Source organism: Cenococcum geophilum, assembly GCF_001692895.1.
Source record: "Cenococcum geophilum 1.58 unplaced genomic scaffold K441scaffold_1, whole genome shotgun sequence".
Classification (NCBI taxonomy): domain Eukaryota; kingdom Fungi; phylum Ascomycota; class Dothideomycetes; order Gloniales; family Gloniaceae; genus Cenococcum; species Cenococcum geophilum.
Window position 1 is genome coordinate 4629134 of NW_027137559.1, and position 26844 is coordinate 4655977.

Below are 26844 nucleotides of genomic sequence, written 5' to 3' on the forward strand. Positions count from 1 at the left end.
AAGGATATTACCTATAATCTGGTATAGAGCCACTAGAGCCTATTAATAAGAAACTGCCATATAGAAAACGCCTTAAGATGCTACTTACTAATTAATATATAGACCGTATAAAAGACCTACTTAACTACTATAAAGGAGAGATGGCCTGGGCCTAAGCAAAATAAGCTTACTTTGCTAACTACTATAAAACACTACCACCTAAGATGCGTGTTGGCGACTAGGTATAGTTAGATATATATAATATCTCCATATAGAGACCTATAAAGTTACTTAATTATAAGAACCTTAACCCCTACTAGATTAAATAAGTTATTAATAGAGGAGCTGCATATAAACTAGAGCTCCTACCTACCTTAGCCACCCGTAGGATATAGCCCGTATTTTACCTATAGCTACTACACCTTTACTAGCCTAACCCTCTACTAGGATAAATATAGCCTAAACCCCTACCGGTACTAATCTAAGATAAGAATAAAGATAAAAACTATAAGGAGTGGACTGTTAAATAAATTATTAACTTTAAATACTTTAGCAAAGGCAGAGGATAGCGGCTCTACTATAAAGCTACCTATATAGGATTTAACATAGATTAGCCGGAATAGTAACTATAGGAAGATTTTAAAAATGTAAAAGATCTAATTAGCGATTTCCACTACGCAAACCTATAGAAACTAGGCCTAAGTAGAGATTTCGTACCTAATCCCCTATAGGAGCCGTCACAGCTAAATCGTTATATATTACCGTTACGTAACTACTCTAATAAGATATTAAGGAACTTTAACCGCCGGTTAAAGTTGTTTAATTAGTTAGATTCTAGACGCTAAGAAGAAGCTAACTAATTAGGATTTTCTATCCCTGGGATAGAAAATTGCTATTGGCTTGCTTGCTACTAGCGCCTTAGCAATACCCTCGCACCTTACTAAGTCTCCTTTCCCTCTATAGCCTAGTACCTTTATATAGTAGTAACCCACAAGCTTTAAGTTAGAAGTACCTATACGAGCCCATTATACTTATAACGATATTCCTTCTTCTAAATACCCTAAGCATTTCCCCCTATATATATATAGTAACTACAGCGTCGCCGGAGCTCCGCCTTAATAGGAGGGGGGGTAGTATTACGGAACCCGACCGCAGGGGCCTCCATAGGAGAACCCCGTGCTCTCGCGTATACCTCGCGTATAGCTTATGTCAGCTACGCGAGGGTATATCACCTCCTTACGCCCTCGACCCTTACGATCGATCGCGTAACGTCTTGTAGACTCCCCGAATACATACGCTTTGTAGCCATTGCCCGCGCTCCGTGACAAAATCGGAAGTATTTAATAAGGATGTATTAGATAACGGACAAGGTAAAATATTAAAACGCTAAGTATATATATAGTTAGCACCTAGTAGAAGTTTAAGAGTAAGGGGACTTAATACTTTAACCAGGAAGATTCCTTACGGAAGAATGCCTAGATAGATAATAATAGTGGGAATGTCTAGAGAATACTTATCTATAGTATATTAAAGATAAAAAGAGAACTAAATATTAGCCTAAGTTAGACTAAGTATAAACAGGATCTAGTAGCCAATAGTTAGGAAAAGTAGAGGCCTATAGAACCAGAGGGAGCCAGTAGTAAAGCCTTAGACCCTTAAAGGAATTTAAGAACTACACCTAAATTTATGAGTTAAATAGTAAGATTAATAGTTTAAGGCACTAATAGATAGTAGAGCAATAAGGAACCACATCTCGCCAGTAGTAGTTAAAAGGATAAAGTTACTATATAGATAGAAGGAACGTCCTTACCTATTAGTAACAATTTTAGGAGATCCGATAGCCTATAGAGGAGGCATTATTAATCTTAAAACAGGACCTATTTAGCTAACTATTAAGGGAAGATAAATCGAGATATCTTTTAATATATTACTATTGGGAAATAATAAAGCAGTACTAGGAATACCTTAATTATAGGAATATAATTTAAAGATCAATTAGATTATAGGTTAGGTCGATATTAGGGATATTTAATGCCGCAAGATACGACAATAAGCCAAGTTAGTATAGTACTAAGTGGGAGCGACCTATAAAGAAATAGAAAAAGGGCTAAGCTATATACCGAAGAGATACTATAAGTATGGTAAGAAACTATGGTTACCTAAGAGTAAAAAGCTGTTAAAGTATATAGTATGGGACTATAAAATAGAATTAGAACTAGGAACAAGTCTAAGGTTTTTTCTAATCTATAAGCTTACTAAAGAAGAAGGTAGAGCATTAAAAGAGTTTATCTAAGAGAACTTACGAAAGGGATATATTAGACCATCGCAGTTATTAGCGGGTTATCCAGTACTGTTTATACCAAAAAAGAATGGCAAACTAAGGCTGTGTATTAACTATAGACAGTTAAACAGCATNACTANNAANGATAGGTATCCTTTACCCTTAATTAGCGAAATCTAAGACAGAATAAGTAATACGCAAATCTTTATAAAGATAGATCTAAGATGGGCGTACTATTAGATTAGAATTAAGGAAGGCAATAAATAGAAGGCAGCCTTTAGATTAAAGGAAGGACTATATAAACTATTAGTTATGCAATTTAGGCTTATAAATGTACTAGCAACGTTCTAGAAGCGTATTAATAATGTATTAGGAAAATACTTAGATAAATTTATTATGGTATATCTTAACGATATTATTATCTACTTAATAACTAAGGAAGAATATAGAGAATACGTTAAATGGTTTTTAAAGAGACTATAGGAAGAATAGATGCTAGTAGCAATTAAGAAATGCAAGTTCTTTACCAGGAAGACTAATTTTATAAAATTTATTATTAAACTAGGCCAACTTAGTATAGATCTAAAAAAGATTAAGGCTATAGTAAATTAGTAAAAACTAGAGAACGTTACGTAGTTAAGATTATTTCTAGGGTTTTGCAATTACTATAGAAGGTTTATAGCGCAGTAGTTAAAAGATATTAAACCACTTACGCGGTTAATAAAGAAAGAAGAACTATAGGTATAGGGAGAGGAATAGCAGAAACTCTTTAAAAAGATTAAAGAGTTGTTTACCTAGAAGCCAGTTCTTAAGATCTATTAACTAGGACTAGAGACGGTTATAGAGATAGATGTATTAGACTTTATACTAGGAGTATATTTTATACAAAAGCATCTAGATAGATAGCATTTAGTAGCATACTATAGTTAAAAGATAACACTACTAGAGTTAAACTATAATATCTATAATAAGGAGTTATTAGGTATAGTTATAGTACTAAAGAAATAGAGAGCATTTTTGCAAGGCATAGAAAAACTATTTATAGTTAAGACGGATTATAAAAACCTAATAGGATCCCTAATAATAAAGGAACTTAATTAAAGATAGGTTAGATAGGCAGAGATGCTTACGGAATACCATTTTAAGATTTAGTATACTAAGGGTATAGACAATACGCGGGCCGATACGTTAAGTTAAAAAGCTAAACTATAAAATAATAAGAAGCTATTAGGGGCTTTACTACAAAAAGATATAAACGGATTAATTAGGTATAACTATCTAAAGATTATAGTAACTTAGGAAAAACTAGGAAAAGTTTATAAGTCACTAGAAAGCTTTTAGGTATAAAGAATTCTAGAAGCACAGCTAGAAGATCCGTAGTTAGATATATACAAAAACCGAAAAGCGAAGTATATCCTAAAAAGTATAATAAAGTAGTTTATGGAGGACTTCTATAAGGGACTAACTTAAGGACATAATGGAGCTATAGGCTTAGTATTAAGACTCTAGGAGAAGTATATTATTAACGGAATCTAGAGGATAGCTAGAAAGGTTACTAAGGAGTATTTAGATTATTAAAGGAATAAACTAATGAGGCATAAGCCGTATAGAGGGCTATAACCTATTAAAATACCAGAGAGACTATAGGAGGTTATATTATAGGACTTTATTATTAAGTTACTAAAGTTAAGAGATCCTATTACCAAATAAGATTATAACGCAATCTTAGTAATAGTAGATAAGCTTATAAAGTGGGGATACTTTATAGTATATACGGAAGAAATCTCAGCGAAGGATGTTGCTAGAATCTATATTAAAGAAGTGTTTATAAGACATAGAGTACTAAGTAAAATTATATCGGATAGAGATCTAAGATTTATAGTAGCATTTTAGGAGGTATTTTTAGCGGAATAAGGAGTTTAAGCAGTAACTTCCACTATATATTATCCGCAGATAGACGGTTAAACGGAAAGATTAAACTAGACACTAGAGCAGTATTTAAGGCATTACGTTAATTACGTATAGAATAATTGGGTATCGCTATTACTAGTTATATAGTTTATATATAATGCAACACCTTAAGAAGGAATAGGCATATTACTATTTAAGGCAAATTATAGATATAAGCTAAGAATATCGCTGTTACTACGGTAAGTAAAGAAAATAAGTAGTATAGCTAAAGAAAGGATAAAGACGTTAATAAATCTTTATATAAACCTTACGGAAACAGCTAAGGTAGTATAGTAAAGAATAAAAAAGTACTATAATACTAAGAGATCTAAGGGACCAGATCTTAAGGAGGGAGATAAAGTATAGCTACTATATAAAAATTTTAAGAGTTAACAACTAAGCAAGAAGTTGGACTATGTTAGACTAAAACCTTTTAAAATTATATAAAAGATTTTACTAGTTATATTTAAGTTAAACCTACCAGCTAAAATAAAGATCTACCCTATATAGTATATCGTAATGCTAGAGCTAGTATATAGGAATATTAAGCTATTAGTTTATAAAGCAGACACATATAGAGAATAAGAAGAAGATAAATAGTAAGTTTTAAGGATTGTTAGTTATAAGGACGTTAATAATAAAATATAGTATAAGGTTAAGTAGATAAGCTATACTAAGACTACCTAGGAACCACTAGAGAATTTAAAAAATGCTATAGGAAAGGTATAAAAGTATCAGAAGAAAATAGGTTAGGTAATATTAATAAAGAAGGATCGCTAAAGAACAAGTTACCTAAGGGGAACCTAGGAAGAGCGACTGCTAAACTACTTAGAGTTGTTCCCTTTATAGGAAGAGAGTTAGTTCTCTTATTACTAAGTTCCTATAGACCTTATTTTATAAGTTTCTACTCCTTAAAACGGACCTTCTTACGCACTTTCTTAAAACGAATTAAACAAGTAGACGTAGCCAGACGAGACTTAAGAGCTCGCTATTAAGTATTAGCAGCCTCCTTCTTAGCGTTATAAGAATAACAAAGTTCCACTAGGGCTACTAAGAGCTTATCGTCGAGCTTTATAGCGGCAGATTAAACATAAGACCCTATAACAAATTACTTAGGGAACTTAGAGACTATTAAGAGTTATAAGACGTATATACTTAGCGTTAGAGATAAAGCGAACGTCGCAAGACGAATAAATATTTACTTTAGTGCACTCTGAATATAAAGAGGGTTACTAGGAGGAAGGACTTACCAATATAATATAAACCAACCCCTCTTTCGCATAACAAGAATATAGAGACGGCATTATCTTACCTAATAACAATATTATAGCAACGGTATGTGACCAACGGGCTGTAGAAGAAGAAGAAATTACTTTAAGTATAATAAGCAACGATATTAACTAAATTAATTAGATAGACATTATACCTCTAGTAAACGACTTAGAGATATTAAAAATCTTTAAGGATAAAAATAAAGAGGAGGGAGATGGTGTTACGGACGCTTTAAGTATAATATTATAACTACTAGGAAAGGAGTTAAAAGAAGCTAGTTAGTTAATAAAAGTATAGTCCAAGATAGATCCGGTAAAGCTATATAACGAGGAATAGTAACTAAGGTTATATAATGTAATCTATATAATCTATAAAATCTATATAATCTGTAATAGAGTAGATAGAGTATATATATATTACGTATAAGGAGGATTTTATAGAAGTACGGTTGTGTATTTAAGGACCCTTAGTTTCTACCTAGATAGTTCCTTCTTTATAGTGATTCTTAGAATATAATTAGAGTTAATCTATTAGGCAACCACTCCACTAGTTATTATTACATTGTTAACTTACTTGTAATACTTATACACCTAGCCCAATAACAGGACCTACCGTAGTATCTACTATAAGGTTCCGTGATAGCGATAATTACTTAAAGCTCTATTATGCGATCTTCTGCTCCCTCTATATTAACTAAGGCAGCCTTACCGTACTACTTTCTCTTACGAATACTATTATAAGATTTAAAGCCTTCTAGCTAGCTAAGTAACCACTTTAGCTTTACTGTTTCTACTAGTATAGGTATTTATTGCTATAACTAAGTGGCAGCAGTATATATAAAATCACTAGTAATAAGAATACGAAAGTTCTATAGGCGTTAGTGCCACTTAAAGAAAGCCTCCTCTAAAAGCTATTTACTACCTCTCTGTTACTCTTATATGCCTTACCTAAATAGCAATTTAGCTATATTAAGCTTTTAGAATTTGTTGCCTAGTATTTCTAATATTAAGGATTAACTAATCTTTTAACGGAGGAAGTTGCTTACCTATAAAGTAATCTACTTTTATAATTTATTAGGGTGTTTTTAGTAGTAAGCGCGTATCTTCTAGCGCTTATAATTAGAGAACCCGTAGCGGCGTAGCCTTTTAGGATTTTTATGTCTTACCATAATAAATAAGGTAGAATTAAGTATGGAGAGCGAGATCTAAGGGTTATTTTAATAGATTTTAATTGTAGTGTAATGGATTTAATAGCTAAACTTATGGTAAGCAAAGGCTAAATCTAATGAATTAAAATCTGCTTATACCGATATTGGTGGTAGGTACTTAACGATATTATTAAAAGTTAGATTATCGTAATATTATACCAAAAAAGGCTTAATTAAGGGGTGTAGATCGTAATATAAATGATATCGTTATATACCCAATATCGTAATAAAGAGATTTGACTGTAGCGCTTTTATTCTAAGCCTCGGCCGAACTAAGCTAGCCGGCTCCTTAAAATATATTTCCTCCCGCCCGCTCCCGCCCCGTCCCGTCCCGTTGGCGTCTTGTCACCCTGTCAAACGCTCCAGCTCTTGAACTCTCAAACACTACTAACACAGCCCGGCCGCTAAAGCAGGTGTATAAAAATGGTTTGATAAGGAGAAAAAAAAAGGCTCCTGGTTTAAACCCCCACCCTCCCGCCCCGGTAGACAAAGTAGAAAAACGCCAAAAATGCACTCGCACTCGCTCCCTTTCCCTTTTTCTCCTCCCCCTTTTGTCCATCTCCCTTCCCCTTTCCTCCCCTTCCTCCACCCCGGTCTCCACACCCCCCACCCCCTTTTCCACTCTCCCTTCCCATCCTTCTTCCACACCCTCTTCCACCCGACCCACCTGCCCACCCTACTCATATCTCGGATCTTCCTCCCCCATCCCCCCCGCCGCCGCCGGCGTCTCAGGCGCCCCCCACGGCGTGTCCGGCCACGCTCCCGGCGTCGGAGCTCCCGGCGTCGGCGCCGCAGCTGGCGTAGCGCCATACCCATACCCGCCATACCCCCTAGGCGTCGGATGCTGCGCGGAATCCCCCGGCGTGGGCGCCGAGAAGCCCGGGGTCGGCGCATCGAGCGGGCCCGCAGGCGTCGGGGCCCCGCCGGCATAGGAAGCGTAAGGGGCGGGGGTAGGCGCCTGGTAAGCTGCGGGGGTGGGGGCCTGGTAGGATGGCGTCGGGGGGTGGTATGTGTTCGAGTTGGAGTTGGAGGAGGTGGTGGTGGAGGAGGGGTGCGCCGCGCCGCCGTTGTGCGAGGGGGTTTTGGACCCGGACGGCGCGGCGCCCCACGCGGGCCCGCCGGGCGTGCGCCCGCCGCTGCTGAAGCCGCCGTACGCGGTGCGCGAGCCGTCACTGCTGCCGTAGGCCGTACGGGACCCATCGGTGCCGCCGTAGGCCGTGCGGGACCCGTCGTTACCGCCGTACGCGGTCCGCGATCCGTCGTTCGCCGCGCCCCAGCCCGGTGTGCGCCCGCCTGACCCTGACATTCCCCATGCGGGCGTGCGGCTGCCTGAGGGTGCGGGCGTGGCCCAGGATGGTGCGCGTGGCTGCGCTCCACCGCCGGCGCCGCCCCAGGCGGGTGTGCGGCCGCCGCTGTAGTTCGGTACGCCGCCGCTGGGCCGCGAGCGGTTGGCGAATTTGCCGCCGAAGTCTATGCTTGTGCCTGTGATGGGGTCTTTGACCGCGAGGATGTCCTTCTTCACCGTGATAGTCTTGTTCTTGGTGTGCAGCTCGATGCGGGCGTCGTCGCCGTTGGTGTCTTTGACGATACCGAGCAGACCTTTATGCGGGCCCTTGCGGACTGTGACGGTTTTGCCGATGAGCTTGTCGCGGCCCATGGATCGGGGTGGTGGCATGGAACTTCCATTTGCACCAGGCTGTATCATGGACGGGTTCATCTTCGACAAGTCTGGTCCCGCAGCCTGAACACGACCACCCTTGGCAGCCATCGTTGTGACGTTGGTGCTGCGGACAACGAAAATGCCATAGTTCTCTGCCTGTTCTCTATTCTGGACAAAAAGGAAGTTCCGGTGGATGTAGAGAACACGGCCTTGGCGCGACTCTCCTCCGTGCTCTTTGATAGTATCGTCGTGGTGGATTTCGGAACCGTCCCGATCTGTAGCCACAGCGTTTTTGCGCTTCTCGAGCTTGTTGGCGATTTGTGATGGCAAAACAGTGCGGACCGAGCCCGCTTGGTCAAGTACACGAAGGGTCTCACGGTCGACTTTAATGACACATGCAACAGTCGCAGCACTAGAAGATCAGGTTAGTGATGAATATTCTTGAAACAGCAGCCAGGGGTACATACTCAAGCTGTACGAGATCATAAAGGTCAAAATTCGAGTCGTCTCCAACGGTTCCGGAGTCAGCTGCCCGCTTCAAATCTTTGCTGAAAACTGTAATCTCTTGCTGGTTCGAATCGGTGAGCAGCGTAACCCGATCATCTTTAATCTTAACCACCAGGCCCACTTCATCGACGTACTTGCTGCCCCCAATGACCTTGACGTGGTCACCATCCCGAAACAACTTACGAAGAGTCTTCACGGGAGCATCAATTGTTCGACCTCTTAGTTCGCCTTCTGTGACCCTCAAAGTGACGATGTCTCCTGATACGGACACAGTCGTACCAACAACGCCCTTTTGTTCGCCTTCGTAGACCTCAACATTATCGCCAGGCACGTAAGAAGAGCCTGAAGTAGCCGCTCTGAGTGTGGCAGCCAGACTGTTGAGATCTAGCGTCGTCGTGCCGTCCGCGGCCACTGACCCGAAGTCCGCCGTTTCATCCATTTTGGGATCAACGTTCTTCGTCATAAGGTGGCTTATCTTGACGTCTTTGATAAGCAACCCATTGATATAGGTGTCGTTCCTGTAAATATAATGCTTCGTGGTGGCCAGAGAAGATGAAACCTGTTGCAGGTATTTCATATGTTTCTTCTTAGCATCAGCCTCGTTGAAAAGCTTCCGTGGGGGGCGTGGTCCAGCTGCAGCAAAACCTCCTCTTTTCCGCTTGTTGGCGTCTGGAACTGCGTTGGCGTCCTCGTTGAGGCCATAGTCGAGACGAGGAACCAATTGTACTGAGACATCTAGACCGTTCCCTTCCACTTCGTAGACTTTTGCAAGATCACCAGCATATAGGGGTGGTCTTTTCATTCGCACCCACTGGCCCGGTTTCAATGGCTCAGATTTCTGCTTTCGTAGGAGATCCGGCCTCTCCTTGACGTCGACATTGATAGGGGCATTCGCCCGAACATAGACGTTTGATAGATCCTCAAGTGCCTCCATCAGATCCTGCTTACTATCCGCTTCCACATAGATGTAGCCAGTCATCGTGCCTCCACGCTCAAAGGCCGAGTATATCCTGAGCGGATCTCGAGAATTTGCTCGCTCTTCAATTCGCTTGGTGATCGCAAATATGACCTCCCTCTCTTTCGTCGGCCTTACCCTAACTCCCCAGATTGCCGGATCATTAACAGTGGGAAGCGTTAATGTCTGTGGAGCCCGAGAAGACTCCATGCGTACAGCATTTCTGTGGCCGTATTTTTGGTTGAACAGGGCTGCTTGTTGCTCCGCATCCATATTCGCCTGGGCTTCGCGCTTCCTGTCGAGTTCTCGATGGCGTCGGTCATCCAGATCAGCGCCACCTGGCTCGAGGAGATCATCGGGGTGAGTCTCATCCGGGAGTTCATCGTCTTCTTCGATTTCCTCTTCGTCCTCGTCGTCGACTTCGGCTTCGACATCGATGAACTGCATACGAGCATCTCGCTTTCTGCGCTTACGCGACCGTCCCTAAAAAGAGTCAAGAAGACTGTAAATTCCAGGCAAACGGAAAGCTCACCACAACTTCATCCTCGTCGTCGTCTTCCTCTTCTTCGTCATCATCGTCGGCTGCGCCATCGACATCCGGCTCATCTTCAGCCTCCGCATCGTCTTCATCGTCTTCATTCCTACGTTTCTTAGCAGGTGCTGCAGCCTGCTCATCGTCTTCATCATCGTAGTTGTCCTCCTGCACTCTCCGGCGCGCCGCATCTGGGAGGCCGGATGATCCGTCACCCTTCTCTTCCTCATCAATCTCAGGTTGTGGATTGAAATCATCGTCTTCAGACTCGGAGCCGCTGTGATCGTGGAGACCCGACATGATGGCGGATCAGCTGGAGGAGGCGTTTGGGAATGAAGGTGCGGAGGAAAGAGAGATTGAGATTGACTCGGAGGTGTTATTAGGCGGAAGCCGAGTAATGTGACTTCATGTGTGATCCGAGTTGACTAGAGAGTGTGTGCGTTGTAGTTGGAGTGATGTGAATTATGAGGGCTTTGTCTATTCTCCGGCGAACTTTCGACAAGGACATTCACGACGCTGCGGCTCTCTCCGTCAGCCACATGTCTTGGCCATCAGATCACCACTTTGCGCCTCACCACTTACCTCGCCAACCCAGCATTACAGTGGTAGACAAAAAAGGTAAAATGCCATCAATTTCCCCTTTTTTTTTTAAAAAAAAAAAAAAACCCCCTGGCTAATTCGCCCCAGTTTAATCGTTCCCTATATCGAATGTCTCCAACATCAAAGGAAATATTCTCTAGTATTGTATTTATCGAGCCAGGTTAATGCCTTCTACAGCTTCGTCTTGCCCTTTATATCTCCCTGCCCATCAATTGTTACAATAGCTCTTCCCCATGTCTTCCGCGCCTTCAGATCCTCCATAGCGCGGGTATACTCTCCAAACCCACACATTTCTCCTTATATATGACAGGTTTGACGCTACCATCCTTAACGAACTTCATAAAGCCATCCCAAATAGTCAATCAACATCTAATGCTTAAAAGATTATCTATAGTCACTCACATAACCCACAACGGTTGCTGCCTTCAAAAGAATCCTATTAGCCTTGACTTCCTCAATCTTGCCACCTCGCCCAGGACATCCTATAATAACCACGCGTCCCCTATATTTGAGCCACCGCATCATAAACCATATCCACACCCTCCCCGCCTTCCGTCAGCTCCTTAGCCCTCCCTTCCCATCTAAACAGGTTATACCCCACCACCTCATCCGCACCCAAACCTCTCACGATCTTAGCTTTCTCCTTATCCCCCACCATCCCTATAACCTTCGCTCCGACTGCCTTCGCAATCTGCGCTGCGATCACACCCAGCCCGCCTCCAGCACTAAGCACTAGCACCGTCCCCACCTTCCGTAGCTTCGCGGTAGGGACGAGATCACCCAACTAATAGCTCCGCTTGCCCCAACCGCACGCGCTTTCGTGTTGCTCCATCTGTCAGGAACCCTCCTCACGTTTCCTTCATCCACGCAGATATTCTCCGCGAAGGATCCTAGGCCGGACCCAAGTACCTATGTGCCCGGTTCTAGAGAGGAGAAAGCTGGTGAGGAGGTTACGATGCCCGCGAATTCGGTGCCGAGGATGAAGGGCGGGATGACGTGCCGTCGGTTTTTTGGTGCCTTGGGCGTAGAGGAGGTCGACGCGGGTTAGGGCGGCGTGGGTTGTGCGAATTTATACGGAGCGCGGGGCGTACGGTTTCGGGAAGGGGGTATCTGTGGGCTTAAGGTCTTGAAGGTTCTGGGAGAGGTTAGCTGGAATATTGAGTGGTGAGGGGTGGAATGTACCGTGACGAACTTGTTAATTACTACGGCTTTCATGTTAGAAATGTGGCGGACTAATTGAAAGCTTGGAAGTAGCTGGCATTGTAACACCGAGAGTCTGAATATTTTGTAGATGTCGATTTGGGAGTTTCGAGAGGCAGGAGATCGACAGCGGGGAAGTCTAGCCGAGGTTGAGGCGCACCTTCAAATGCTGACAATCGGATTTCGTCTTCCTTGCTTCCTTGATATAAGCTATCAACCTTGCTTGAACTGGGATCTGAAGCGATGCGGCTTATGCGTATTGTTGGTGGTACTATTGGAGGCCCTCCTCTTAAAACGCCTTAGAAGCGTCAACGCTTCAAAAGTATGCCCTGCTTAGACCAAACGCAAGGTAACACTATAATGCAGCGAGCAATCTCTCTTCTGCAAGGCTCCCCAATAGCTTCTATAATATATTCCCGTAATTCACATGTATCCAGGCTTGCTCCAGCCCTTTATGATTGCTCTGGCCCTAGTATGCTTATGGGACAACGCCATCTTTGTTAAACTGACCCTCTTCGTACTCAATTCGAGTGATATATTGTCCTGGTACAACCACCAAGCCGACATATCTGCTCGTCAATGCTACCTGGGTGGCTGGGTTGCCAGAGTCTTGGATTGCCTTTTTAACGGCTGCTTCAGATGGATGGCGGTATTCGTGAGTTAGAGCGAGAATGATGTTCCGATCCTATGAGGATGTTAGCTAGGTATACTTATAGCTTGCGCGGATTAAAGGCTGACTCTGTCTGTGCATTTCATCTGCCCTGCGAAGATGCGGCTGTCAGTAGTATAGATCCGGAGAGTTTTACCGATGAATTGGGTCAGGTAGGAGGTGGCTTCTTGATTATCCATAGTAGCTGAGTTAATAAGAGGCAGCTGCCTAAAATCCTGCGGGTGCTCAAAGCTAGGAATATATTCGTGGAGTTAAAACTGGAGTGGATGAATTAGAAAAGCAACGGTGGATTTGGTTCTTAAGCAGCTGCTAAGCGTAAAACTAAAGTGTATAGAAATTTTCCTGCAAGAAGCCTATGACTATAACAAAAAGGTTCTTAAAAGAATTATTCCTTGCTGTGGTATAGATGGTTGTAAAGATGATGCCAAAAGCGTTCGGGAGAGATGTCGGGAGGTTCTCGGAGATCAATCGGATCTCAATCTCTGTCATCTCGCGAATGCCATATCCTTTAACTTCCTCTTACATCTGACCAACAAACTAACGACTTATAGGCCTTTCTTTCACTAGTCTCTTATTGCTGCAATTAGTGTTGATATATCTATTATAGATAAAACTTACACGCTTAGAATAAAGGTTTCTACGCTTCAATTTCTGTCGACCGGAATTTGAGGCTATTATTGTCCTAATTGGCGCTGCCAATAGGACCAGTCTTTTGGGTGCCAATTGGCGGTCAACAATTTCACATAAATATTTTAGCCTCACTCATTCCATTTATATTCTTTACTTCACTAATTTTATTTACTTGTGATGTAATCATAAGGCCATGGCTGCATGAACCCTAATACCTCACGTCTAGGGCAGATTCCTGTCTTCCATCTCTTCTGACAACATCACAACCTCATCCAACCTGTTATTTGGCTGTGATACCAGTAGCTCTAACCTGCAATGGCTCAGCATTGGACTTTTAATGGAAGTATACAAAACCTTCAAATCTTCCTTTACGCGCCTCCAGGACACAGCCCCACGGGTCAGACGCCTGTGTCTCAAGACTCAGACCCCCCGCCGCCTAGAGGGCATGAAGCGCAGTGGGAGGAAACAACACCGGGCATCAAAGAAGAAGATACTCAGTGTCACGGACTTGAAGGATCTTTCTGCGATAAAAAGCCCTCTCCCAGCGCCGCGAGTACCAAGTCCTCATTACCTAATGAGCAAACCATTCACGATAATTGTGACGGTGTTCGGGACGATACCAGCGATTATCTAAATGTCTTTATGAGATCGCTGCCATGGGGTGAACCGACTAGTGCTCAAAATTCAAATCAAGTCCCTCCGCGATTGGAAGCCGACAACGAAGATGAATATGGTAAGATCCCAATTAGTGATCCTTTCTACAATCACCAGCCAAAAAGCAGCGCACCAACCCCAGGTAATTTCTGCGAAATCATCGCGACCAATAACGAACGTAACCAACCTACTTTTGCAACAACTTCTCTTCATCACTTAGACATCACATACGATGACTTACAGTCGGACACGAGCGGCGACACCTCAGTTTCTTCCGAACTGGATTCGCCATGCCCTCGGCGAGCCTCTGCCATTAGACCGAGGAAGAAGACCGGGCAGTCAAGCTCCTACTTTGCGCGTATAGGAAAGGACGATATCCCGTATATCCCCCACAGAAAGATCGTCATCGCGGAACCACCAGTCAGAAGATCTCAAGTAACTCACAGTGAGTTCACGTCTAATTTAACGGAAAATCTGCGCCGCATTGAGTGCGCCCCTAATCACAAATGGACTCATAATGAGAAGGAACTGCTCTGCACGGTGCGCCGTAAGTTATCTCATCTCTAATCCACCAAATTCCATTGTTAATATAACGTAAGGCTGGTACAATACAGAAGGTGGATGGGATAGCATAACTAAGATATTTAACTATCTTACAGGCAACACTCTAAATAAGAGTGTAGTGGTGAGCCAATGGTATGATCTTTTGCACTATGGACAAGACCCCGCTTGGAGCAGCGTCTATTGTCTCACGCCATTTGAAGATCCACGTGGTCACTTTCAAGAACCTCGCAAGAATATTGAGATCTGTGCGGCAGTGCTCGATATAGAGATCCAATATCGAGAGGAGGAAGAACAAGTTCGGGTAGGAAACGCCGTTATTTCTAAATCGCCTCGCGTGCAGCGCAAGTTCCATCTTCTTGCCTCACGCACACTACCAAAACCTCCGCCAAAGCTATCTAATAGTGCTAGCTTTCCAAAACAATTCTCTGTAATGGAAACTCCAGTCTTAAGCAATCCCATATCTCCTAAAAGCTTAATAAGTTTTCATGACAGGGCAGACGATTTTATTGAAGGTGCTCTAAGTCCCGTTAATTATCTGACCAAAAAGCTTACTTCTACAGAGCCCACTCGAAAGGTTCAAGCCAGGAGCCAAACTATTCCCACTCTTGTATATCGATGCTACGATGAGGAATCTCAAAGTCTTTTGGACTCAAGGCTGGGTTTCCGCGCCTCATTATATGGTTCCCGACCAAGAGGAGTTACAAGCGCTCTGCCAATGGATGACGAACTATTTGAGGTGTTCGCTGAAAATGTGCGGTCCTAAATTTGCCTCATCGTCACAACAGCTAACCACTTTGTAGCACTTCTGGCACCACAAGAAAGGTTGCTCACCCTTTCTATCTGTGACAACCTCAATTCTATTCCTATGCATTGTAGCAGCTAGATCAATACACGCAGGAAGGCATCCACGCATCGCCGTCATTGATACTAGTGGACTGGAAGGGATCTCATGGCCGGCTTCGAATATTATATCCACCTTAAAACGCAAGGGGGAGTTCATAGGAATGAGGTGATCTCAAGACTCTATTTATTAATATAAAAGCTTATATTTTGCAGATACCGGGGCCAGTACGAATGGCTAATATGGGGAGAGATCCCATCGCGTTGTATGATATCCGACTTTGACTTCTCCGAGCTTGGAATGTTGGCCTCTGATAGCCCCTCCGTACAGGAAATACTGCGGCTTGACGTGTTCAAGCCAAAGTCGAAGGGATCCACTATTCACTCACAATTCCTACAGGAAGCAATACATTTAAACCGCGAGATTGCAGCTGGTATGGGCGCGATTACTAATTTATTTGGACTGGGTTATGCTACTACTGATGAGCAGATGGGCAACTTTGTTGACAACCTAGTTGGTAGCTTCGCGCTAGATGCTCCAACAAATAGCACAGTTATGGATGACCTTGGAACAGCATTTGTTGAGTCACTAAGCAATTATTCAACCCACCGGCGCTGCATGTCCGAAGCGGACCAGGATGGGCTAAAAGATTCTTTTCTAGCAGCAGTCATGTCCGAAGCGGACCAGGATGGGCTAAAAGATTCTTTTCTAGCAGCAGTCATGTCCGAAGCGGACCAGGATGGGCTAAAAGATTCTTTTCTAGCAGCAGTCGCTCAGAGCTCGGCCGCCATAAAACGCAAAAGAATCTCAAAGGGGAGACAGAGCTTGTCAAAGATGAGAAGATTCTCTTGAATGCATAGTTAGCTTTATTTTGCCGTTTACGAGTTCAGTTCTGCTACAGTTGCTTGTGCGTGACGGCTTTTTGCTTCTTCTTTTCTTCCGAACAGCCTGCAATTAGTCCCGTTGTGGTTGTTGGGACTTTAGGTTGGGAGTGGTGGTTATTAGAAATGTTATTAAGCTTCGCGAGGATGCCGCACGGCGCGATACCTACTTTTGTCGTCGCAGGGCAAGAGAGGCTAAAGTTCTCTTAACTCCAATAATTCGAAAATATTATCCCTCTTTAGCGCAGCAAAATTCTCCCTACCAACATCCACTAAAGGCCTTTATGTGTATACATCCTTCTGGGGGCGGGAACTAGCGAACGCCCGAACTAGGAAGTTGGTGTATGCCACAGAGGCTATGGCCAGCAAAGGTAATGATGTGGGCGGGTAAGGGTATCTGGTTGCGCTACTTGATGATTGGAAGCCCGCGCGGCAGCAACCTGGCTATCGCCTATGCTCTGCAGCGCATGCTCTGTACGGTGGTATCATCATAAATGATAGAGTCTATAAAGATATCCGGGTTTGCTTCTGCTATGTAGGTAGAGGCGGTTGTGCTAGATGTAAGGTAAGTTTGATGTCAAATAGAACATCGTGGTTTACGTTGGATTGGTTCCCGGCTGGCCAGGACGTAAGGATTCCAGAAGCTCTTTAACACATTCGATGAGAGAGCGGCAGGCTAACTTTGTATGAATATTGCAGGGCCTTTGGCAACATCAGATTCAGCGCCTTGTAGGGTTTTAGTTAATTAGTAGTAGGCCCTTTAGTGCGATGTTTCGACAAGGTTGCAAATAAATCAACTCAACTCGATTGAGGCCCTGAATCGGTTGAATTGAAAGCTTTGTAAGCAGAGAGTCCAGTTAATTGAATTGATTGAATTAATATTGAAGTCTTGGCACCTAGTTACAACTGAATTTAACTGGAGTAGTCAGCAACTATTATGAGTCTTGGCATAGATTTGATGCAGGAGGACCTACCTGGCGACGCCCAAAATCGTTTCTGACTGCCCTTTCTGTCACCCAGCTCTTAATATAGGCCTATCGCGAGTCTTGGCATAGTGTTGATATACTCTCCTGCTGCATTATACTGTCTCTTTTATCGCCGGTCGCTTTAACTGCCTATAGGCCCACGACGTCTGCCCGCCGTTAGATGAGGAATATGGTAGCCAAGAAGACGCTTCCACTTAATTCCTTTATACTCTTCTTATTGGGAATCGGTGGTAGACGCGTTAATATTACCATCTAGGCTGTAATCTGAGACACGCTGGAGGTTAGTAGGTGCGGTAGGATCAGAACGAGCTGTAGAAAGGATTGAGGTGTTCATTTGGCCATTATCTGACGCGTTGGAAGCCATGGTGGTGATAGAATTAATATTGTTGATGGGCAAATCCGGTGGCAAAGTTCTTGATATGACGGTGTAAACATTGGGTAATGCTCGGGTAAGGTTTAGAGCATTATGACTTGTTAATATTTCTATAATATCAAAAGTTTCAATATTTGTCAACCGATTCAACTTCCAAATCGATTGAATTGAAAAGCCAGTGAACCCTCAATCGGTTGAATTGAGTGCCAAGATTCAATCGATTCAATTCAATATTGAAATCTCGTTGATTGACTTGCAACCCTGTGTTTCGATAACGTCTGCTATACTTGCAATGCATTTACCTCCTGAGGTAAGTGCGAGATGAAGCAGTACTGGCAATCCTATAAGGCAGAGTAGATAGCTGTATATTATTGTCTTATATACAATTTTTTGGCAGGCACGTTTTGCACAGCAAATATACAAATACATGTTATACATCTTGGAGCGTGTGACCAGGGCTTTGCTGAGCCACACGCCTTTTGCTAACTGGTAAGCACCCAGGCTCTCCATATAAGGCTTTCAGCCACTTCCTGCCCTCAAGGTCAGCAGGAATCAACAAACCCCCGCTAACTAATTCCGCAAACCAGTCTGTACTGCTCGCTAAACTTCGCGCATAAGAAGTCGCAAAGACATGCGAGTGAAAGCAGCGCCTTTACAATCCTGCTAGTCACCATGCAAGACTCAAACCTTTCACGGATGCTCTCGTACCTCCTGGTTTGTGTTTACTTCGGCCTAACAGCATCAAACCACTAAAGATTTCCCTCTCCTATCACACTCCCTCTACAATCCCCTTGCCCAGCACGCTCAGCCTCCCTTTCCTGAGTCCCAACTTCCTCTCCACGTCCTCTTCCCCTTCTCCTTTCTGCCTTAACAGCAACGCCTGCCGAACAGTCGAAACATCTACAAACCGTCTCCCGGGAAAGCCCTTCCGGCCTACATTCAAAAACTCCTCCTCTGCCTCCTCCTGCAGCCTCTGCCTTGCCTGCAGCACCATCAACGCCGGATTAGTGCGCGGGTCCGGGAAAGCAGATGGCGGAAACGGAGACGTGGAGGAAGGATACAGCGGCGAGAGATTTGAGGGCCTGGTCGTGGAAGTATTTCGCTGTGGGTCTAGCGGTGAGGTGGAGGTGGGCGAAAAGTGTGGGTTTGGCTGGACGGCGCCGAGAGAGCGGAGTTGGGCGGCGAAGGCGGGATCTTCGGCGTCGAGGTTTATGGCTGGGAGATTAAGAATTAGCGCTGAATGCTGGCTTTAGTCTACAGGGGGAAAAGGATGAAGAAGAGCTGTTGGATTGGAAGGACGGTTAAGCATACCTCCGTTCCTCGATTCGCTCGCTTGGGCTTCGGGATGGACGGTTGGGCTGGGTCTGATAGCTTGACCTGGTGGCGGGGCAAACGGTGGTGCGTTAGTGGGCCTGGAGACGTGGGTTGGATATTTGCGCGCGGCAGAGCCAGCTGCTCGAGCACCTTTGGAAGCCGAAGAGCCCATTGCTGTACCAACTGGGATATTGAGGTTCAATATGTGGATGTTATCTCTTATCTCGTTCACAGACTTTCATCCGAGGTTTAACCGCGCACAAAAAAAAATGCGTTATTAATGATATTAGACCTCTATAACTTTACTAAACGCTAACTAATATATATAAAACCTATATAGATTAATAATAGCTATTCTAAAAAACCTATTATAGCTTAGTGGATATATAGCGTAGGCGTTATCCCTTAACCTGCTGATTCGGGTCCCACGTTATCGATAAGACTTCAGCCAATAAGAAGCCCTAGATTGACGAACTTTTGGTGTTCCATACACACGGACCATCATCTTATCGATAAGGTAGGACGCCAGCGGGTTAAGGGATAGTATATGATACTGTGAGGGATATTGCCGGGGTGTACGGTAGGGAGCAGGTAAGCCGAGCATGAGTTATAGGAGAGTCGATGGAAGAGGACGATATGGTAAAGAGTAGGGTATGGCAATACCCTCGTACAGAGAGACGAACCGGTGAGGAGGGAAGGGCTGCGATAAGGAGGTGCCAAGGCTTAGCCGAGGCTACCCCTGAGAGCTCCTGGGCGTGTACCTGAGTAAGGGATAAAAGATCCCTTAACGTGTTTTATCACTCATCCGCCAAAATCAGTCATCCGCCAGCCCCAAAAACCACCAAAAATTGGAAAAACTGCACCTTGATATCTTAACAACGGCTTAATAATAAATTCTGAAATTTTATAATTAGCCTTTTATGCCTACGTTAAGACACTTAATAAAATTCTAGCGTAATAAGCCTGGCCGTTATTAAGATATTAGGTTTTGGCCCCTAATTTTAAGCTAAATTGCGATATCTCTAGAGCTACTTAATAGATTACTTTTTAAATCTAATAGAAGGTTTAAAATAGGTATAAAAGGCTAATTATAAAATTTCAGAATTTATTATTAAGCCGTTGTTGAGATATCAAGGTGCAGTTTTTCCAATTTTTGGTGGTTTTTGGGGCTGGCGGATGACTGATTTTGGCGGATGAGTGATAAAACACGTTACACTTTTATATATATATTAGCTTAGTAGTAATTAATAATGTAAACCTTATAGCTAATTAGAAGGGTTTATTCCGGAGTTCGTATATATCGCTATAAAAAGTACGGTTGTTGTGGGCAGGTCCACTAATCTGGGGAGTCAACGTCTATATCTGCTGGGCCTAGAGTACAAAATGAGCTATGATATTTGAATAGCTTTCTAAAAGGGAATAGTAGCTATGAATCTACACCAGAATGGCTGTTTTCCATTTAGGTTCTACCCGATGCCACAACCCCACATCGACAAAACCGATTCCAATACGTTCAGCGACAAGGCAGTGCCGTCCGGAGAAACATATTAGAAGGCTATCGAGGCAGGTCCGGCGCTGCCTAACTAGCATAACGCATAATTTCCAAACGTTTTTCCCTAGGTCACATCCTGCCGGCCTCCGGCGCAGGATACCCCGTCTTCTATACTTTCGCAGCAACGATGCGCAAAGAACAATCGCAACAAAGCGCTTCGGCCTGCGGACATCAATATTCTTATTCACCCACCGATCGCTCAGCCTTATATGACCAATATCCCGAAACTTATCGTCGCATAAGTCCAATGTGACCATCTGGTCTCTGTTGCTACTATTTTGGCATCTCTTCATGAATAGGTGTGCTACTGTGGTGTTGAAAATCAAGCATCCAGGGTGTTTCCTTGCCAATACAGAAGCTTCAGCATTAAGGGCTGCGCGATTAGGAGTATTCCACGGGTTGTGTGGGCAAGAGCGCCATAGAATATCGGAATCGTATTGCAAAGGCATAACACCATATCTAGGCATCCGTCCAACTGTCTGGCCCTTCTCATTTTCGGTATATCCAAACCAATTCTCCTCCATGTCCAGAGGACGGATCTTCCCGTGCGGATCTGCAATGTGAAATCGAACCAGTACTCCATATTCTTTCACTAATTCGGCTAGGTTGAACGTGATAGGGCCTGACCACGTTGCCCAGCTCCAACTTGGAATTTCTGGTGGCGCGCCTTGCCTTCGCTGTCCATATTCAATGTGCTCCCAAAGCATGGCGCGCAAGAGATGCTTTTCAGGGAGGCCAAAGCTAAAATCGGTCCGCATATGATTGGCCAGTACATTACTCACTCCAGTGAAAGCGTTTAAAACATCCGATTCGTACGAGAACTCCCGGGATGTGTAGTCCATAACGTAATCAAAGTAATGTTTACGCATTGTTGCATCCCACACGTTAACAAGAGGACTTTGTACAGAATTAGTTGCGCGGCTGTAAGAAATGCCACCTAAATCTTCTTGAAATAGTAATTGAGGACAGTTGAAATATACTTGGTATTCTGTAATATAAAGGCATCTCGGAGACATTAGGCGTTCCTGGAATGTCCAGCCTCGAGTGTTCCAGATCGATCGATCAACAACACCGTAAAAGTCTGGTTCTACAGTATAGCCATCGCTGTGGTAACTCCACTTTCGACTGTGAAGGGATGAGCGCCTGGGTCGGGCATTCACACCGGGTATCCCGGGCACATGAGATCCTTCGAGCGCACAGACTATGGTAAACGCGGCCATGCCATAGATTCGATCCATTTTTAAAATTTGCCAGTGCTTGGACACGGGGTCATCTTGAATGATACAGAGCCTGTCGACCCATAGATAGCGTTCTCCCAGGTCAGTGCAAAGAGTCATTGCATCTACAATCACGTCGGGCAAGGCGGACTTGTCTAAACCATGGCATCGTTGAAGCTGTGCCAAATTGCTTCGAACGAGCTGCAAATCTCTTCCAGTCAAGGAGCTACCCCAAACATAGCTGAGTGCTATATATCTAACCGATTCTGATGCCTCAATAATGCGTAGGTTTTCAACGTCTATGAGTTTAAATCCCTGCGGAGGAGTCACCGGAAGCTTTTTGCAATGGTCCCCGTGTTCGGAGTGACAGTGGGTGATCCAGCTCTTCACGAGCTGGACGTCAAATGTGGGTGTTTCCCAGCGCTGTATATGCATCAGATGGATCTCAGGCCAATCATAGAATAGAAGGGCCTGCACTTCTAGTGTAAGCCTGGGCTGCCGGCGTCTGGGGTCGATTACCGACTCAGGTGCGTGATGTCCATGGATGTGGAGCTTGAGTACACATTTGAGAGGGTCCCCATTTTCACCAACGGGCGGGCGGTAAAAAGATTTGTTGATGTTATCTGGATTGGATGGGTCATCGTATTGAACGATGAAGCCAGGTCCAACAGACACAATCTCGTCGAGTCTGTCGAACCCATCCGGTTTTGCCGTTCTCGCTTCTTCGATCACCGAACAGACAAATTGACACAGCAGACAATCTCTGTGCTGAGCCAGCGTTTCGAGAGGTGCAGCGTTTATGTCTTTGCCGCTGTGTGGGATTTGTTGTCTAAACACATTGTGCGGGTTATCCCAAGCCTGGCAATTGCTGCACAATAAAGGGTTCGTGCCGGGCAAAGGTTCTGGATGGGACATGTTTATGAAGCCCAGGACCGGTTTAAAATAAACTGACTGGAGTATTTGGGGGTCGGTGGGACCGGTAGCAACCTACTGCTACTTATTTTAAACCTCCACGGTGGGCAAAGGACTCAAGTGTTGGGTGTTACAAAACAACCAATATCCGGATAGAAATGCTGCGAAGACAATGGACCACAGTGCACGAAGAACCGGGAGGCGCAAGACCAGTCAACCCGACGCGGGATCACAGAGCAAGGACAGTCGTAAATGAGGCGGAAGGGTCTGAGAAAAGCCGTACCGAGGAGGTGGGAGAAACCAGTTGGCTGGATGGACTTTAATAAAACGGGTGTGGAAGCAGATGACGAGGCTAATGAGAGAACAGATGCCCGAAGCAGTCCTTTGTGGTAACATGCTGAAGTCAAAATGTCTTGACAAGGGATATTTAAACCTACTAGCAGTAAGCGGGGCTGTCTAGTATAGCTACTCCGTAACTGACACGTCTGCTGGACACAAGTTAGTTAGCGTATGCGTTACCTCAGCAGGCTCAGATGTGATTCCGTTGGTGCGGATTTTCTTGTCTCGGTACCGGGCCTTCTTGCCAAGGCTTACCAAGCCGCTAGCCGCTTTTGGTAAGACATTCGTAAGAAGGTCCGGTACACGGTTCGGATTTTATATAGGCGCGCGGGGTAATTGAGCCTACTTTAAGCTTAATTCTAGTAGCATCAGCTTCCTTCTAACTATTACTAATGGCTAGAATAACTAAATGAGCCCCTGTAAAGAAGACTATTTTGCCCGATTACCCAATTCTAATTCGTTGTCTTATTATCGCGCCCGACGCCCCGAGTTATTGTCAGGTGACGAAGTCACCTCGCTGTTGTTCCGCACAGCCGTGCCTGGCATCTTGCCAGTCACTCGCTTACCTTTTGCAGGTTTGTGCCGTGGCTGGTGCGGAGCCTGTCACCCCACAGTTATCCCATGCAACGTTGATGTCCTGCAGGTGGTCCGTGCGGAACACCAGAATCAGAGCTACGCAGAAGCTTCGCAGATAATATAGGATAGTTTAATCATCAATTAATTAACCACTATGCCTTCTAATCGCGCCTTTCTTGATCCTGATATTGTCTAACTTACTAAATACGTCGTTCCTCCAACTCGTGTAGCAAAAGAACTACCTCCGGAGCCTTGGCAGCTGCCCAAGCTTGGCGAACGACAGATGATTATCCCTTGCAAAGTCGAAATGGGTCGTCAGGTTATCGATAAGAACCAACCAATTAGATTAGCTGGATTCGGTGCCCGTACTCAGGAATTTGTGGGTGTTCCCGCACGGACCACTTACTCTAAGGACCCTAACGTTGCAAGGGATAGAGCCTCATATGGCAAGACGGAAACCTTTGGCAGATCCCCGGTCAACACCACTAGAAAAGGGAGGACTAGTCAGGACTGGAAACGTCGCCAACGCGTGCCAAGAACTCAATTCGAGTGCAGTGTGTAGAATTCCGTTCTGTAGGAAGGGCGATTGCTGGAACGCCCATCTAACGAATCTCCACCAAGGACTGAGTGTAGATATCAAAATGTATATATTTGTTGAGCTTCATATTCCTCATCACGGCTCTAAGATCCTAACGATCTAATGGCTGGAGCTTATCGATAAGAATAGGACCCAAATCAACGTTGTAAGGGATAGCAACTGGCGTCCACGAACTCCTCTCTAAGTAGTTGTGACACTCTAGTTATAAGGTCCGTAATATATAAGGACTGGATAATAAAATGAATACCCTAGAGGAACTTGGGTTTAATATCTATATATACAGTGGAGTACCTTGACGCCTGAAAATATAACTTTTAGTGCCTATGATTTACGTCACTCGTTCAAGCAGCAAGCTTTTCTAAGCCCAGAAGAATCACTTCTTGCGAACTTCATAGCTTCCCTCTCACAGCTCCCCTAGCTCAGCATGCTCTTCCCGATAATGCCCGGCCACCAAGAAAGCCAGCTCCAACGCCTGTTTCTCGTTAAGCCTAGGATCGCAGTAAGTAGTATAATTGAGGCTTAGATCCTCTTCCACCAAACCCTCACTACCACCAACGCATTCAGTGACAGCATCGCCTGTTAACTCCAAATGCACGCCACCAAGGAAGGAGTCGTGCTGCTTGTGAATATTCAACGCTGACGAGAGCTCCGAGAGTATGCTACTGAAATGGCGCGTCTTAATGCCGGTGGGAGTGCTGCGGGTGTTGCTACGGTAAACGATTAGCCGTAGTCCATACGTATGCCATTTGTAGGAGAGAAAGAGAGAGAGAGAGTACAACTAACCCGTGCATTGGATCACATTGCCAAACAACCACATGCCCACTCCCTTTCACCGCTTCAATATGCGGCCCCAGCATCTTCTCCACTTTATCCTCCCCATACCTCGTTATCAGCGTAACCTTACCAACTTCCTTTCGCGGATTCACAATATCCAGTAACGTCACCAACTCATCTCCCTTCATCGACGGCCCAACCTTAATCCCAATAGGATTCTCCAGGCCGCGGAAGTACTCCACATGCGCGCCATCTAGCTGACGCGTGCGGTCTCCGATCCAAAGGAAATGCGCGGAGGTGTTGTACCAGCCCTTCCCGTCAGCGGAGGCGGGTGGCGAGACGTAGTTTGCCGGATGGCGCAGGCGGCGCGTGAGGCATTGCTCGTACTCGAGCAAGAGTCCCTCATGGCTGGTGAATAGGTCTACCGTCTGCAGCTGACCGGCGGTGTCTGCGCCTACGGTGCGCATGAACCGCAAGGAATCTGAGATGCTGGCGACAATGCGTTGGTATCTGGCTTGCAGAGCTTTGTCGCGGACGTGGCCAAGACCCCAGTCGAGAGGATTATGGAGGTCAGCAATCCCACTCGCTAGCTGCGCTCGCACGTAGTTGAGAGTAGTGGCAGAGTGGAAGTATGCGCTGACAAGCCGTTCTGGATTCGGTGTGCGGTCGGCGGGGTCGAAACTGTTCAAGATGTCGCCACGGAAGCTGGGAATTTCTTTGCCATTAACTACTTCAGTAGGGCTAGAACGTGGCTTCGCGAATTGGCCTGCCATCCGCGCAATTCGAACGACGGGTTTGTTGGCGCCCCAAATCAAGACCAAACTCATCTGAAGCAACAGCTTAATTTTGGAGTCAATAGGCTCTTCGGAGCAGTAGGAAAACAATTCCGCACAGTCGCCTCCTTGGAGAAGGAAAGCTTTGCCCAATGCTGCATCTCGGAGGCTGTTCTTGAGCTTGATAATTTCCGTAGGAGTGACGATCGGGGGTAAACTTTCAAGTTTTGTCAAGGAAGTTTTCAGGGCCGAAGGTGAGTCGTATGTGACGCCCTGTTTTATTGGCTTTGACCTCCAGGCTGTGGAGGAAATCAGTCATGTACACATTAGATGAAGAAAACTCTTACACGATGGCGACCAATCATTTCCTAATGTCGCATACTTTATGTTATTTGAAGCAACAGTTGATTCTGCCATGATGGGAATGTTATTGGTGAAGACTTTGCGAAGACAATATGTTCCTCTTTTATCCTTGTACGTCACAAACTTTCCTGCATAAGACGTTAGATAGTTAGTCAAGTATCCTGTGCCACAAGAGAAATAAGTTGGTAAGGCAGTGAACCTAGACAATTTTGATTTGTAATTAAGCCCATGATTAAAAGAAACGCAATTATATTTCGTCAGTGCAAGGCTTTTAAATATCTGAAGTAAAGCTCTAAGAGACGGGAATTAAAGGCAGGGTGTTTTAAATTGAAGACTCCTACGAGGCCAACTAGAGGAAATCCAATTGATAAATTAGAGAGCATTTAAAAGTATACATACCTTCCCACGAGTAAAGATTCAAGAGGTTAAGTGGTTCGTGAATCTCAGTCCTGGGGAAATGCAGGCTACTGGTCTGTCAATGACTCAGGGTTTCGGGTGCTCTGGTGAAGCACTGGCCTGGGTAGCCCTGCGAAAGACTGAGAATCTGATCGGAAGATGCAATTAGATAGAGAAGCTCAAATAGGCAAAGAAAGGGATTTATTCTCTTATAAAGTAGAATTCGTGAAGCTTCAACCTCGCATACCAGATGTTCATCCCCATCCCTGCCCACAAAAAAATCTGGAG

The 26844-nt window shown here is 44.6% G+C and overlaps 7 protein-coding genes across 7 annotated transcripts; 1 reads left to right on the forward strand and 6 right to left on the reverse strand.

The window, feature by feature from the left end:
- Nucleotides 1–6866: 6866 nt before the first annotated feature.
- Nucleotides 6867–10716, reverse strand: K441DRAFT_625057 (transcription elongation factor Spt5). The gene is made up of 3 exons (XM_067646097.1): nt 10344–10716; nt 8817–10294; nt 6867–8761 (listed from the first exon to the last, which is right to left on the reverse strand). The coding sequence occupies exons 1-3, from the start codon at nt 10641–10643 to the stop codon at nt 7366–7368; spliced, it is 3174 nt and encodes a 1057-aa protein (XP_067510462.1). The 5' UTR covers nt 10644–10716; the 3' UTR covers nt 6867–7365.
- A 1905-nt stretch (nt 10717–12621) lies between these two features.
- K441DRAFT_683441 (uncharacterized protein) lies at nt 12622–12992 on the reverse strand (the record flags this gene model as incomplete). The annotated part of the gene is made up of 2 exons (XM_067651691.1): nt 12622–12828; nt 12882–12992. 2 exons carry the CDS (start codon nt 12990–12992, stop codon nt 12622–12624), a joined length of 318 nt encoding a protein of 105 aa, XP_067510463.1.
- Nucleotides 12993–13758: 766 nt separating this feature from the next.
- On the forward strand, nt 13759–16354 carry K441DRAFT_672547 (uncharacterized protein; the record flags this gene model as incomplete). Its single annotated transcript, XM_067650566.1, has 4 exons — nt 13759–14644; nt 14757–15412; nt 15462–15670; nt 15718–16354. 4 exons carry the CDS (start codon nt 13759–13761, stop codon nt 16352–16354), a joined length of 2388 nt encoding a protein of 795 aa, XP_067510464.1.
- Nucleotides 16355–17159: 805 nt separating this feature from the next.
- Nucleotides 17160–17752, reverse strand: K441DRAFT_650497 (uncharacterized protein). The gene is made up of 4 exons (XM_067647045.1): nt 17619–17752; nt 17363–17582; nt 17325–17326; nt 17160–17292 (listed from the first exon to the last, which is right to left on the reverse strand). The coding sequence occupies exons 1-2, from the start codon at nt 17731–17733 to the stop codon at nt 17491–17493; spliced, it is 207 nt and encodes a 68-aa protein (XP_067510465.1). The 5' UTR covers nt 17734–17752; the 3' UTR covers nt 17160–17292; nt 17325–17326; nt 17363–17490.
- A 338-nt stretch (nt 17753–18090) lies between these two features.
- Nucleotides 18091–19264, reverse strand: K441DRAFT_600011 (uncharacterized protein). The gene is made up of 2 exons (XM_067645175.1): nt 19054–19264; nt 18091–18957 (listed from the first exon to the last, which is right to left on the reverse strand). The coding sequence occupies exons 1-2, from the start codon at nt 19226–19228 to the stop codon at nt 18512–18514; spliced, it is 621 nt and encodes a 206-aa protein (XP_067510466.1). The 5' UTR covers nt 19229–19264; the 3' UTR covers nt 18091–18511.
- Nucleotides 19265–20449: 1185 nt separating this feature from the next.
- K441DRAFT_650499 (HET-domain-containing protein) lies at nt 20450–23125 on the reverse strand. Its single transcript, XM_067647046.1, has one exon. The coding sequence runs from the start codon at nt 22738–22740 to the stop codon at nt 20491–20493; it is 2250 nt and encodes a 749-aa protein (XP_067510467.1). The 5' UTR covers nt 22741–23125; the 3' UTR covers nt 20450–20490.
- A 1528-nt stretch (nt 23126–24653) lies between these two features.
- On the reverse strand, nt 24654–26214 carry K441DRAFT_672550 (phospho-2-dehydro-3-deoxyheptonate aldolase-like protein; the record flags this gene model as incomplete). The annotated part of the gene is made up of 3 exons (XM_067650567.1): nt 24654–24957; nt 25034–26096; nt 26145–26214. The coding sequence occupies 3 exons, from the start codon at nt 26212–26214 to the stop codon at nt 24654–24656; spliced, it is 1437 nt and encodes a 478-aa protein (XP_067510468.1).
- Between the last annotated feature and the right edge of the window lie 630 nt (nt 26215–26844).